At 38.4% G+C, this 14749-nt stretch overlaps 1 protein-coding gene across 4 annotated transcripts in view; it reads left to right on the top strand.

The window, feature by feature from the left end:
• GRM5 (glutamate metabotropic receptor 5) overlaps nt 1-14749 on the top strand; it is a 238295-nt gene that overhangs the window by 184919 nt on the left and 38627 nt on the right. For all 4 annotated transcript variants that reach the window (XM_008928326.3, XM_018071431.2, XM_018071433.2 and 1 more), the window contains 3 exons: nt 1390-1636; nt 7327-7495; nt 10468-10594. In XM_008928326.3, coding sequence (XP_008926574.1) covers nt 1390-1636; nt 7327-7495; nt 10468-10594 — 543 coding nt within the window. The remainder of the gene's footprint in view (nt 1-1389; nt 1637-7326; nt 7496-10467; nt 10595-14749) is intronic.

Genomic DNA, 14749 nt, shown 5'->3' with positions numbered 1-14749 from the left:
CCTTGGTAGAACAGAATGAATGAGCAGCACTGTGTGTTTCTTCTAACCTTTTTTTCCATTGTGGATACTTCAAGCTCATATTGCTTAGCCTTCCAAAATATTAATCACTGCTCATGAGGCTGACTGGAACTGGTAGTGCCAGCTTCTGCATGAAATAGAAGGGAAAAAGGGATCTCTCAGTCCTCTCATTCACTTACTGACCTCTACACACTGTTTTTCAGTTCAGATTATGTATTTTACCACCCTTCCTGACGTGTTCCTATATATTTTAGTGTTTAAAACTGTGTGGTGATGTTCTCATTCACCACTGAAAAGGGGAGCTTGTATGTATATGCACCTATTTTATGATGGGATCAATCACCAGCTGGATATTCTAACTCTTCTCTGCAAAAGGTGTCTAGACACTCTGTGTTGTTACTAATAATACTGGATTATAAAAAATAAAGGCCTGCAAGATGCTGCTGAATAAATTTTTATTGCACTTTTCACAGCAACATAAATAGAGAATAGAAGTGCAAACAGGTTTTAAAAGCCAAACAAGGTAAGATTCACTGATTCTGGCTAAACAGACTCAATACCTAACCTCTTCGCAGACCTGTATTGTATCATCATCCTCATTTCATAAAGATAAAAGTGCAAGAGATGTAGAAGTAGGCGAATTATTAAGATAGGAACTTTTGGTACAGTAAAAGAATGGTGCCTAGCTGAGTCTGTTTGCACAGGCTTGGTTCTATGTTGCTGAAACAGAAATGTTTTCATAGAATCATGGAATGGTTTGGGTTGGAAGGGACCTTAAATGTCATCTACTTCCAACCCCCATGCCACAGGCAGGGACAGCTTCAGCTAGACCAGGTTGCACAGAGCCCCATCCAACCTGGCCTTGAACACTTCCAGGGACGGGGCAGCCAAAACTTCTCTGCTTTGGTTCACTGTTCACTACTTTTCTACCAGTTGTAGACCTTTTCTTAAGGTCCATAGACCTCATGTTAGCATTTACACCTAAACTAATATTTCTGAGGTTTTGGAGAGATTTCTGCAGGTGGGGAGAAGTTTCTGGATTCCCCAAAACACTATATCATAATGTCCATGATTCATGCTTTAAAAAGACACATGAAAGAGCAGCAGTCAAAAAACAACATAGGTGTGGTGAGGTGATGAGCTGCAGAGGAAAAGGCATTATTTGGATAATAAAATATTTAGGGAGAACCTCTTACATTTCTTTGTTTTTATTTTAACATAGTGTGTGTATCAGTAAAAGCATCTGCTACGAGCTGTTGAAGACACTTTAAAATACTTTTTCCTCTATTAATAATCAACCCATCAACAGATGTCTGAAGAGCTGACTGTATTACAGCTCTATGCACTAACCCCCTACTTGTTCCCTGGCAGGCGAGATGACTCTGAGAACACAGCACGTTCAGGACTCCAAGATGGGCTTTGTAATCAATGCAATATACTCGATGGCATATGGGCTCCACAACATGCAGTTGTCTCTGTGCCCAGGCTATGTGGGCCTCTGCGATGCCATGAAGCCCATAGATGGTCGGAAGCTCCTGGAATCCCTCATGAAGACTAACTTTACTGGGGTCTCTGGGGACATGATCTTGTTTGATGAGAATGGTGACTCTCCAGGAAGGTAATGTTGACATTTGTCAAACTGTTTAATACCAGAGATGTTAAATGTGTGTAATGAATACATGCAGGCTTGACATCAGAGCTAAGATTTCACTTCTAGTTTCACATTTCTTGACTTTCTGTGCTTATTTTTAAAAGATAGCTCTTTTTTTTTAATGTGAAATTTTATTGTGTTAAAGATATAGATTTTCAGTCTTAAAAACTTCCTGCATGAATTTGCATTTTCATCTGTAGCATTTAAAGGTTCTATTACTCAAAACAAACCATCAGATCTTTATGTTTGTAGATCATGATGGCTACCACAGCATATTTCTCTCTCTGAGTGTTTAAATGTATGTGTTTGATTGAGCAATAAACAATCATAGCAGATAGACTTCTTTTATTAAGAAAAAAAACAATATCATAAATATTGTATTGTTTTTTCCACGATTTTTTTTAAATCAGAATTATTAAAAATCTGCTTCCATATCTTTCAAATAAAGCCTTATACAGCTTCCCCTCCAGGCTCATCACCATCTTCGTTGCCCTTCTTTGGACACTCTCTAATAGCTTAATATTTTTCTTGTATTGTGGCACCCCAAACTGCACACAATATTCAGGGTGAGGCCACACCAGTACAGAGCAGAGTGGGACAATCCCCTCCCTCTACTGGCTGGTGATGTTTTGACTGATGCCCCTAGGACATGGTTGGCCCTTCTGGCTGCCAGGGCACTGCTGACTCATATTCAACTTGCAATTGATCAGGACTTTCAAGTCCCTTTCCATGGCACTGCTTTCCAGCATCTCATTTCCCAGTACACCCAGGGTTGCCACATCACAGGTGCAGAATCCAGCACTTTCCCTTTTCCGTCTACATTATTGGGAACTTTTAAAACATCTTTGTGACGGCACCATATAAACAGATGACTAGAGGGAAAATTATCTATCCTGTACACTCATTTAAATTTTGTCTTGTCTCACTAATGTGAACGGAAAGGAGAGCATTAACTTCCTAGTAGAGATGGGTAGGAAAAGGCAAATTCATTGATAAGAATATTTTGATATTTCCAAAAATTTCTACTATTTCAGAACTGAATTTTTTTTCTTATCTTATTTGAAAACCTGCAAAGTCAACATTCTCCCCAAAAGCAATCAGGATAGCCACCCAAAAAGAGTCTGTCTCTGGAGACACAAATGTTCAAACTCTTCAGACTCAGAATTTAAGGAAGTGCACTATGAGCTGGTAGGAGAACTCAGGTACAAACTGGCAGAAATCTAGGAAAATTTCAAATGGAGACTTATTTTCAGATCTGTTTTAGCATGAGCAAGGATGTCTTCTGCTAAACTTTTCTATTTTTACAAATAGCTGAATTTTGAAGAAATGTGTTAAATCTGATTTTTTCTGACCGAATTCTTTTAAAAAGACTTGTCCCAGACTTCTCTGAAAGGTTTCCTCTTTGGTTTTATCGGTGCTCAGACACAGTGAACTGCATCCTACCCTATTCCTGTCTGTTTCACTTGTTTCTTGCAGATAAACTGAAGAGTGCCATGAATAAGTGATGTGTGACCTGTCACAAATAAACAATATGTGACATGACAACATCTATGACAATATCTAAATATTGCAAAGAGGTCTTTGTTTTACCTTTTCCTCATACTGGCATTCTTAACAATAATGATTTAACACCATTTTTTTTCAAGGAATTTAATTGAATATCTAGGATATTTTTAAATTAATTTCTAAGAAAGATGATGAAGGAATTATATCATGTACAGTCATTTGCTCAGTCCCAGGACATAACTGTTTCACTGAAGAGCATGCAAACACCATGTTGATGGGGACACCATGAGCACCTCAGGATAGCCCAACTTTAAGAAAGACCAGCTTCCCTGGATTTGTGTGATATTTGTGTCTACTCAAACCAATGAACTTTGTATCTTTGGAATCATAGTTCTTTTTCCCTCCTCTCTAACAACAGCCACATTATTAAATCCAGTCTACGTGCTTAAATCAGACAACATTCAGTCAAAATTTACTCTTTCACAATTAAAAAGATTTTATAGGAAGCTCCATCTCTAACATCCAGGTTTTGAGTAGTGTATAGTCTTTTAAGCACTGTCAGACAATATTTGCAAGAGGTGAGTGATGGTGCAGTCATACTGGAACAACTCATCTGCCCTGTTCACTTGCATTGATAACTGCATCTTCAGTTCATAAAACTGGAATTTAAATCCTCACAGCTGTACTGTGGTGGTGGTGTTAAGCAGGAAATCGGAACATAAAAAGCCTTTCTGACCTAGATAGTTCAGGATTTTGATGTATAGCAAAAGGCATTTGATATTATACAACAGATGATTAATCCCACAAGTTGCTTTGAATCCTGGCCCTATTTGAAATTCCTTTATGTATATATTGAGTTTTAAGCAGAGACAGTCTAGTGTAGGGCTTGTTTTATGTGAGACAGAAGACGTAGAGAAAAACAAAATGAGTATGGAAGGAACAGCCATGATTTCTCAGGAAGATAACAACTATCTATAAATACCACAGAAACTCTGAAGAGAAACTGAGAAGGCAAGAAAAGGCAAGAAAAGCAAGTTGCTGGTGTTTTAACTATGCTACCAATAGAATATGAATTCTCAGCAACTTCATGGCACTCCTGTTTTGATACAAGTATTTTGCACTGTGATTAGAGCACTGCTGGAAATGTGCTATTGCACCATCTGGTCTCTCCTATCCTAAAGTGACAAACTGTCCCTGTGCTATCTCAAGGAAGCTCCAGGGACCCAGTGACTCATGAACCTCCACTATAGCAATGGATTTACTGAATCTGGCTATTTCTATGTGTCCGCCAATGCTGTTCTCCAAAGAGAAGAGAGACATGAGTTATGCAGACAAGAGTATATTTAATTTTTTAGGTTCCTTTCCAGTATTCTCCTTGGAATGTATGGAACTACTATAGGAGGGGTCATTGGTTTAGGTTCTGTGGCCTGTTAAGCACTGACAGTACTTTTGTTCGTCTCTCCATGAAATCTGAATTGACAGCTTTAACAAAGCTTTGCTCATAGGAGGGTTGCAATGTCCTGACAACGCTGAATAATGACTCCACAGTGACCTCTGGGCTAACTTTCTGGTTAGTCTGTTTAATCCTTGGAAAGACTGTTATTATGCCTGTGAACCTTAGAAAAAAACTCAGTTTATAACCATGCGCAAAAGCCTCTTTATTTGGATTTGTGCTTATGTTGTCTGGATTCAATTAATTTTTGTCAGTCTGGCATTCACATCTCCAACTTTGAGGAGGTCATTATCAAAGCTGTGGACATTTCCTTTTTTATATAGGACGGAAAGTAAAATATTTCAAAATCCATAAGTATCATAAATTTTTCATTCTGCCTGTGTCAGTGTTTATTTTTTCTTCTTTTGTAAAGACTCAAGAACCATATAATATGCATAATATCGCATTGTCCATTCAGTCAGGCTCCAATTTCATTTTCTTTCAGAGGTTGCTTGCAGTCCTGATCCTGACCTGTGTGTGATTTTGGCACTGAATCTCTGCCATACAATAGTTTCCCCACTGTGACAGTTAAACTGTTTCTTGATTCAAAGCGTCCTGAGATCCATCAATGGATAATATTATAGAATAGTTTTACTGTAATTTTTTTTATGTTATGTTTTTTATGTGGGAAAAATATTGACATTAGATAGAGTATGGCTACTCCTTGTCAGTGTTCAAAGGGTTTCCTCAAAGCTTAAAAGACATACTTGGGTATCTGTCATGGTTTAACCCCAGGCAGGAAGCAAGTACCATGCAGCTGCTTGCTCAGTCCTCCACCACTGGGATCGGGGACAGTATTGAAAGAGCTAAAGCTAGAAATCTTGTGGATTGACATAAAGATGGTTTAATAAGAAAAGCAAAAGCTGTGCACATAAGCAAAGCAGAACAAGAAATTCTTTCATTTCTTCCCATGGGCAGGCAGGTGTTCAGCCATCTCCAGGACTTCAGGGCTTCATCACACGTAATGGTGACTTAGGAATACAAATGTCATAACTCCAAACATCCCCTCCCTCCTCCTTCTTCCCCCTGCTTTATATACTGAGCAGGATGTCATATGGTATGGAATATTCCTTAGGTCACTTGGGGTCAGCTGTCCCAGCTGTGTCTCCTCTCAGCTTCCCATGCACTCCCACCCCCTTGCCAATGTGACAGTGTAAAAAGGCCTTGGCTTTGTGTAAGCGCTGCTCAGCAATAACAAAAACATCTTTATAGTAGCTACTGTGAAGAATGTTAACTCTACCCAACCAAAACCAGCACAGTATCTTACTTAAGAGATTGTTTGATTCAATAAGCTGGTTCTTTCACTTATCTATATAATGGACTTCAGAAATTACATGCTGACAATATCACTCGTAATCCAACCCTGCCTGTATGCTTTGCCTTTGGGACAAATTTGGTGCCTGCTGACAGGAGAAAGATGTCTCCTTGTTTATGAACCAGGTAGCTTTTCTAAATCCATGGTTGTGTTAATCTTCTTGGTCTATATCCTTTGCTTGTTTTCTGTCAGTGAATTCCATAGTACTTAGACAGCTTAATGTAAAATTCACTAAAGAAGAGCTAAAGAAAAGCATGACATCATTGCTTCATGAGTTGCTCAGTTTTCCAAGCATGCCTTACAAGAAAGTACTAAAAGAACAGGACTGTAAGGTAGAAAGGTGGGCTGGTGTTCAGTAGTAGGAGGCTAGTGAGTCCTGTGCTGCTCCACAGACTTTCTGCAAGACTCTGTGGGAGCTAAAAAGGAAGTAGGAGGAAGAGGAACATGAAACTGAAAACTCTGATCAGCTCTATCTTTGACCCAAAAGCAGCCTAGGACTGAGTCATGAATGTACTTTCTCTTCCACACTATACTGTACGAGGAATTAAATATGTTCTGATCGCTGGGGAATTATATGAAAGTGATTGTATGGATGGGAGAGACAATCATTTGCTGCTGCAACAGTGGAGAAGAAAAAAAAAAAAAGAAAGATTCCTGGACAGACTTTGTGCCTGAAGAGTGGTGCCTGATTCCTCTCTGGTTGTCTTTGGCACAGGAAGTTTCCTTTGCTCCCATAGACCTGAGTTACTTCTACCTCACTTTGGGAGTTTATCTATCTTCAGACTTCTTCTCTCAGGAGAGGAATAAGCAGCTGCAGACAGTGAGGATCACGTAGCATCAGGAATTGCTATTACTGGTTTAGATTACTCAGCATCTGTTATACGGGGAACTGGGGTTCCTTATGCAATTGGCTTCAGTGCTGAAAGTTGCACAGAATGAATTCTGTTTGACTCATTTTCATGGTTTCTCTGAAACAAATAGTCAGTCTCAGGAGCACAGCCACTTAACCCCGGACTCTTCAGGGAAATTTTTATGGTGATAGAAAAAAAAACCAAACAACCAAAACAAACAAAAAACCACCACCAGAAACAACACCCAAACAAACACAAACAAAACCCAAACAAATAAAACACTCTCAAACCCCTAAATTAAAATAGAAAGGAAAAGAAAGATTATGATATCAGAGAAATTATTGTGAGATACTCAAAAGCAAGCATAATGCTTTAAATTTTTTCTTCTTTATTTTAACAAGCTTGATTTTTGACTGTATCATGTTCCTTTAATTTGAAACATTTCATGATGTTCTCCTCACCTCAGCTATGTCTCTCCTTTGTGTTTCCAAAGATATGAAATCATGAATTTTAAACAAATGGGGAAGGATTACTTTGATTACATCAATGTTGGCAGCTGGGACAATGGTGAGCTGAAAATGGACGATGATGAAATATGGGCAGAGAAAAGTAATATCATCAGATCTGTGTGCAGTGAACCCTGTGAAAAAGGCCAGATAAAGGTAAATATTTTCTTAATTTGCTTCAGTCTTGTAGCATGAACAACCTTGAAATTTGAAAGCAAGTTTTTCTTGACTTTTGCATAGAGACAATATCCCACACCTTAATTAAAATATACAGACTTATGTATTTAGTTCTTACTCCTATCATAATAATCTCATTATTTTCATAATTTGCTATTTTCTTGTACTCCCATATCTGGGAACTGCTGAGTTTTTTGGTTTTTACTTTTATTCCAAATGGCTAGAAACAGATATTGTTTGGGTGTTTTTGCTGCATATTTTTACAGCATCTGAATCAGTGGAGTGAAAATCCCTGTCTGGGACTTGTCAGTACACTTGCAGGTAAATTATAAATAATAGTTGCTACTATTTCAGTGCTACACATAGTCACACAAACTGGAACATTATTGCTCAGACCTTAAATCTGTGGTATCATCAGAGAACAACAACATATACCACTCCTTCCAACCTCAGGAAATGTAGGTAACATTTTTTTTTAATCATAGCAATTTTACTGCTTCCTTATTTCCTGAGTTTTTGATTTTTCCTTCCTCCCTTTCCATGCTGAAGTAAGGAGGGTAGATGTATCTCTCACATATTAATTGTACACTATTATCCTTCAGCATCCCATGACACTTACTGCAGAACAGTTAAAATACTGCAAGTCCTTAGCTTACCTTGTAGTCCTTTAAATAAATGTCTGTGGAATGAGTGGATAGGCATGGATAGCCATAAAAAAAGCAGCTGTAATTTCTGACAAGTCTCATTGGAAGCCAGATCACTTTTCTCATGTGTTCGAATGGCATAACTGAAAACTGGGAAGCAGCTCCAGAGAGGTACCAGTGAGAGGCTGAATGTGCTCTTCAATGCGAAGTGAATCTCTTCAGCCTGTTTTACAAAGTTTCAGGACAAGGTCACCATGTTTTATTCACTATCTGGTCTTTGGCAGAGTCAGTAAGTGAGTTTCATCAGACCAATTGTATTTGTCTTCAGTGTATGCATTTGGAGTTAGATTTCTGAATTTCTTTTATAATCAATGGAAATAATATGTTATTTCAGGTGAGGAGTCACCTCATTCTCATGTAGGCTTTCAAAACTGTTAAGACCAAGCTTGGTGTAGAAATACTTTTCTCTTCATTGATGGTAAAAGACACCCAGAAAGGACAGTTGATCCAGATGAGAACATACCTTCTGCAGACACATAAAGGCAGGTGGGATGAATTAGTCCTACAGTAACTGAACGGGGGTCTATTGTTAGCCTGCTCCAGCCACAAAGTCCCATATGTGGAGGATAGAGATGTACAGACAGCTAATATATTCAGAACCGAGTGGCTCCAAGTTCCTTTATGATCTGTTGGCACAACACAGGTGACAGAAAGTATCTTGCGTTCTTCATTAACACAGTCTTCTTCCACCTTCTGTCCATGCTCTCAAGGATTCTCTGAAGAGGATTGTCCTCTATGAAGCCAAGTCATCACACACTGAGATACATTGAAGTTCAGTGTTAGAAATGCTCTGTTTGCTCCTCATTAGGTTATTGATTATAAATCTCAAAGTTTACCTCAGTCTTTATCTTCATGGTCTTCACAGATGATGGTGAGAGCTTGATCCTACCAAGCTCTCTGGTAGTTTTCCTGCAAACTTCTGTGTGACTGAGTTATTATGAAAGAATTTCAAGCATTCAATGTAATGATATCCAACACTCAGCAACATTTAGTACATCCATATGAAGGACTTGATAAAATCCAAATGCAACCCAACTCTAAAGATTTGAAATAATGCAGACACATGATTATTTAAATAAGTACAGGTTCAAAGGATTGATCAGATGACAAGGGGAAAGAAAAATAATTTTTGTTTTGAAGAGAATTATTTATGTTAAAAAGGACAGAAAATATTTGTTTACAGGTAAGTAATACAACAAAGAATTGTTCCAGAAGTGGGGGGAAAAAGTATGAATTAAATGTTAAGAAATTTAACATAAGAAAAAAACAAATTCTATTTGATTCTGAGTACTGGAGAACAATTATCTTTATTCCTAGAGAAGGATACATAATCCTTCACTGGTAGTGCTGTATAAGAAATTATCAGAGTACCAGTGTCCTCATAGATTTGTCAAATTTCAAGTATTCAGGTTTGAATACACTTTATAAATTCATCATTGCAAAAGATACAAAAGTCAACCTACTTCTTATGCTATAATTGGGAGTATTTGTTTATAAATTGTTCAGGAGGAGTAGAGAAACTGGAAATACTTTATTTCAAAAGAAAGACATATTGACAAGAAGCACAGAGGTTTTCAGTGCCCAGAGATGATAAATAAGGAACTTGAAAAGTCTGCGTTTCAATCATAAGCATGCAATAACATTTGACAGAAAATTATGAAATGAGAAATCAGGTCATATGTTAGAATGGATAAAAACATTCTCACTCTTAAATGGTAATTAGAAATAAGCAATTAAATAATTCTGGGAAAAGCATGTTCAGTTTGATGTCTGAAAAAAATCAGTTTTAATAAATCACTTATAATTTGATGAAAAATAAACACCCAAAATTCTTTGGGTAACGAACCCTTAGGGACATAATGCTGTTGGTATGATTCCCTGCATGGACTAGAGTGGAATGAATTATGTGCCTTGAGTATCATGTACTGGCTTCTGTAAGTACCTTGCCATCTACAAAATTTTGAGTTTTGCAAATTCTATGAGGAATAAAACCATCTTATTGTCCCTCTGTACCTCCACTTATACTTCTCTAGGTTTGGTGGTTTCTTTCTTCTGGTACTTATATGAGGGGAGAATGCATAAATTTTGTCAAATTTTACATATGAAAACATATGAAAAGGAACTCACTTTAAAATAAAATCTAAAAATCCCTTCTATCAAAAAAAAAGGTTAAAAAGTTAAATTATCAACTAGGACAGCATGAATGTGTGTTTATGCTGATAAATCAAGTGTCAATTTTTGTCTCAGGTGATCCGTAAAGGAGAAGTGAGTTGCTGTTGGACCTGCACTCCTTGTAAAGAGAACGAATATGTATCTGATGAATACACATGCAAAGCCTGCCAGCTTGGCTCCTGGCCCAATGAGGACCTCACAGGTAAATGAGTTGTGGCTGTGTTTATGTTGTCAATGAAAGTGCTCATCTGCTGAGCTGAAGAAACAAATGACAGATACAAGTGAATATGAGAACTGCTTTGGTCAGATCAAACCCAAGGATAAAGCTGAAATTTGAACTGAAGCTGATCTTTATCTCCTCTCCTCAACCTGACCCAGGATTTGTTCGCATAATTCAGCTCCTTTCTAAAGACCTGGATAACTTGATCTAGAAATAACAATAAAAAAATAGTCCTGGTTTTATATTCAGCCCTGTCCTAGCCTCTAGTTGGTAATGAAGATCTTACTTTTCACCAAACAGGTACAGAAATTAAGTCCTTGTCAGAGAAATAATTAAGGGAGATCAAATTTCAGAGTTTTATTTTCTTCCCAAGTAGGTACAGAAGACTTGTGTAATACCTTCTTTTTTAATCTGAAAAAGTTCTGAACTAGTTGCTGTAGTTACCACCACTAAAAACACGAGTGCTCCAAACAGACTTCAGTTTGCAGTAGTCCTTTGTTCATCAGAGTCTGCTGGAACACAGAGTTCATCCTTGCCATGGCTTAGACATCTATGCTCTTACAGAATACCAGTTTGGTTTCTTTAGAGATAAATTGTTCCAACAATTGTATCCCACAGCCTCTCTTCTTTATGGCTGATAAACAAAATTCAAGTATCCAAATGCTCAGAGCACAAACCTCTTCAAAATGTTGTTCAGGGATCAGGTTCTCATTGTGCCAGGCTTTGTACAGACAAGGAGAGAACAGACAGGTTTTTTTCCAGAAGAACTCACAGACTTGATTTGCATACAGTTTCTGTGGATGAAAGGAAAAATTTTGAGGTGAGAGGGAAGACAAGGGAAAACACAATTTGCTTCATGAATTTATAAAAGTGGAAGAGTGTAAGGCAAGGCTTGACCTACAGAGATATTTTTATATGAAAGGTTAATACTTTCCTGGCAAAGAATGTTGCCTTGTTTTGATAAATAAATTAGGTTACCTAATTATTTCAAAAATATCATTTAACCATGACATTGATGGGGTATGTTTCAGAAAATGTCCAATATGGCACTTTCCCTAGAAAAAAACTGACAACTGAGAAAAATGAAACAGTTAAACGGATTTGCAAGTGCTCCTCCATCTATGCTCCCTCCATCTATGCACCCCACCCTCTTTGGCCTCCATGAGCACAACTGATACAATGTGCCCTCCTAGTACCGACATCTATCACATAGCTTCACAGCCCTGCTCCCCCACTCCTGCCCCAGGCATCCAGCAATCAACCACCAAAGACTTCTCATCTCAGGGAAAGCTTTCTTGTGCCAGGAGAATGCAGAAGGAGAGAAAAAGGGAACTGGCTGCATGTGTCCCCAAAAGCAAAGTATTGAAGGTATGGCGTAATCTCAGGTTCACTCCCCAGGTAGGCCATCCAGAAGACTCCAAAGCCCACATTGCAGGGACTAGGCCATCACACCAGGTTGGTCAGGTCATGACGGTCAACTAGTGCAACTGGTCAACTCTCCCACCTCCAGGGGTCTTGTCTGAGATATTGCAGATCCCAGCTCACCCTTGTTTTGGTAAGCACCTGAAGTTTTACCCAACACAGATCAGCTAGAAAAGGGGCTGCTACAAGTCAGTTAGGAGGAAATTTGTTCCAAGTGTCAACACTTCTGAAATACCAGTGATGGGAACTGCCCATTGATCTGATGAAATTTGGGTAATTAGCCTGTAAGCACCATATGTAAGGTAATGTGGAGTAACCAGGCTACGAGGTTGGTCCTCAGGCTCTGTGCTTTGAGCTGGCTCCCAGGCACACAAATCTGATTCAAGCAAGACATCAGTCTGGTCCTGTGGGAGGATTCACCCTCTGAAAGTCTCACTTTGCACTCAGGATAGAAGAGTGGGATGGGTTGGCATCTCAAAAGTTCTTTTAGGATGAGTCAATGATTTTCCACCCATAACTGATTGTTTTTAAGGAAAGCAGTTGTATTTTTAGTCAAGCCAACTGCTTTATGTATTACATGAGCAAACATTTTGTATTTGTTTGCAAAATTACATTTTGCAAACCATTCATCTGGCTTTAGATATGGATTTTATGCCTTTACAAGGACCAAAGTCAACCCACATACAAGAGAACCCTTAACATCAGTGCCAAGCAGTGTTCCTCAGGAGATCTAATCTTTGTTCCTCAGCCAGGTACAAATTTGGCAGGCACTATTGGGAAACCGAACCCTGCCCTCTTTGGCCTCCATGAGCACAACTGATACAATGTGCCCTCCTAGTACCGAGACATCTATCACATAGCTTCACAGTTGCGTAGTCCCCACTAACTCATATTCACATGATGGCCGGATCTTGTCTTGTTTGACTTTGTATCAGAAACAGATTTTAAAAAAATCTATTCCCAGTTTATCCGTACAATATAGTGAGCTGGATTTCTAAAGTTCATATTTATAGTACCAATATTTGCAGCTTGTAAAAAACTCCCTTTCAACCTTGTTTACAACATGGGATTCAGTAATAAATGTGAATTAAAAGTAGGGAGAGTGAGATATATTTTGTATTCTGGCAGGGAAATTTCCCTTCAGTTTAATAAAGTATACACCAATCTCCTTGAACTGTCCCTGCATCTGATACTGCAGCAGACTAAGTCTCTTTGCCGCTTAAGAAAGCCATTTCTTAGGTAATGTCAGCTCCACAAGGGTACACATTTAAAAAGTAATTGAAATAAGTCTGCCTCGCATGATCACCTTCAAATGACAGTCCTGTAAATGCATCAGCCATGTGCCAGAGATGCCTTTTAATGTGGAGCTGCACCTCGCTGTTTTTTACCCAAGATCTGATCTTGGATAAAAACTTACTTGGAATCCTTTCTTGGCTCACATAACAAAGCATTGCTCCATCTTTCTTATGTTCAACGATCAGCATCAGTTTTGTGCCACAAACTTCACTATATAAAATGTCTAACGTCAGAGATGTTACTGACAGAAAGGAAGAGAGATTAATGCACTCTTTCGGTCACCCATGGAATATCAGAATTCAGATGCAGTACAGGAGAAGACAGAAGGGATGCAATATGTCTAGGAAAACAAAGTTATTCTCAGAACAGGAAAAGACATTGGAGTTCTGAAGTACAAAAAGGAACAGGGAGTCCAAAGGTAGTGGAAAAGACAAGCCAGAATGAGAGTTTCTCTTGATTAAATAGTTACTGGAAACATCTCCATCTAGAAGCGAAGCTGAGGCAAGAAAGGGAATGTTTAGCTGCCCATATTTTATTTCCTCACAAATTTCAAGTTCATTGCTTATGCATACAATATTCCCCAGGGATCACACTCATCCTTGGACAAAAACCTAGTAATTTTCTTCCTTTTCTTCAGATTTATGTTTTATCCCAACATGTACCACAACTAATTTTTCTCCTTCTCATTTAGTATCAAGACAAGCTTTCTAAACTACTGTAGCTCCCCTACTTCCCTATGCGTTGTTAGCAACATCCATACATTACAGCACCAATTCACACATTAATATGTCCAGCATGGCTGAACCACATACTCCACTACAGCAGGAGGAACTCATTGATTTAAGTCCAGAAGTATATGCCAGTCAGTCCACTATTCCTCAAAGCCCTTCTTTGCATTATATTCACAGCAGATGGAAAAGAAATAGATGTCGTGCAAGTTTAGATACAAATGAAGGCATTTTCTTAATGCTGATGACCAAACCTAAATGAAATTATTTTTCAGTAACTTGATGAGAATGGCTTTTTTATTTTCAAAAAACCCAAGCAACTTTGAGGACATGGCCTTCTGCATTCATAAATAGTGCTTTAGAAAGACCTGACAAATTTTGTTCAGCTTCTCAGAGCTTTTTCAATGTATGTAGGAGCACCTTGGTCCAGTTGCCACTAGTGTCTAAGAATGTCCTTAAGAATGTCCTTTGAGGTGGGAAAGAAGGAATGATTCTCTCTTTCTGATGTTCAGGGACAGCATACAACAATACCAGAAACAAAGTTTTATCTGGTGACCTCAAGTACTGCAAGAAACACAGATTATACTAATTCCAATGACACTTGGATAATCTTCAGGCTGTATTGGCAAGTCTCTCAGTTTCTGTGTATTCCAAAAATGTCGAGTATTTGATTTTCTTAATTGGATTCCCA

Source organism: Manacus vitellinus, unplaced genomic scaffold, assembly GCF_001715985.3.
Source record: "Manacus vitellinus isolate BGI_N305 unplaced genomic scaffold, ASM171598v3 scaffold_2_pilon, whole genome shotgun sequence".
Lineage (NCBI taxonomy): Eukaryota > Metazoa > Chordata > Aves > Passeriformes > Pipridae > Manacus > Manacus vitellinus.
This window is presented reverse-complemented; position numbering and strand designations above follow the sequence as displayed.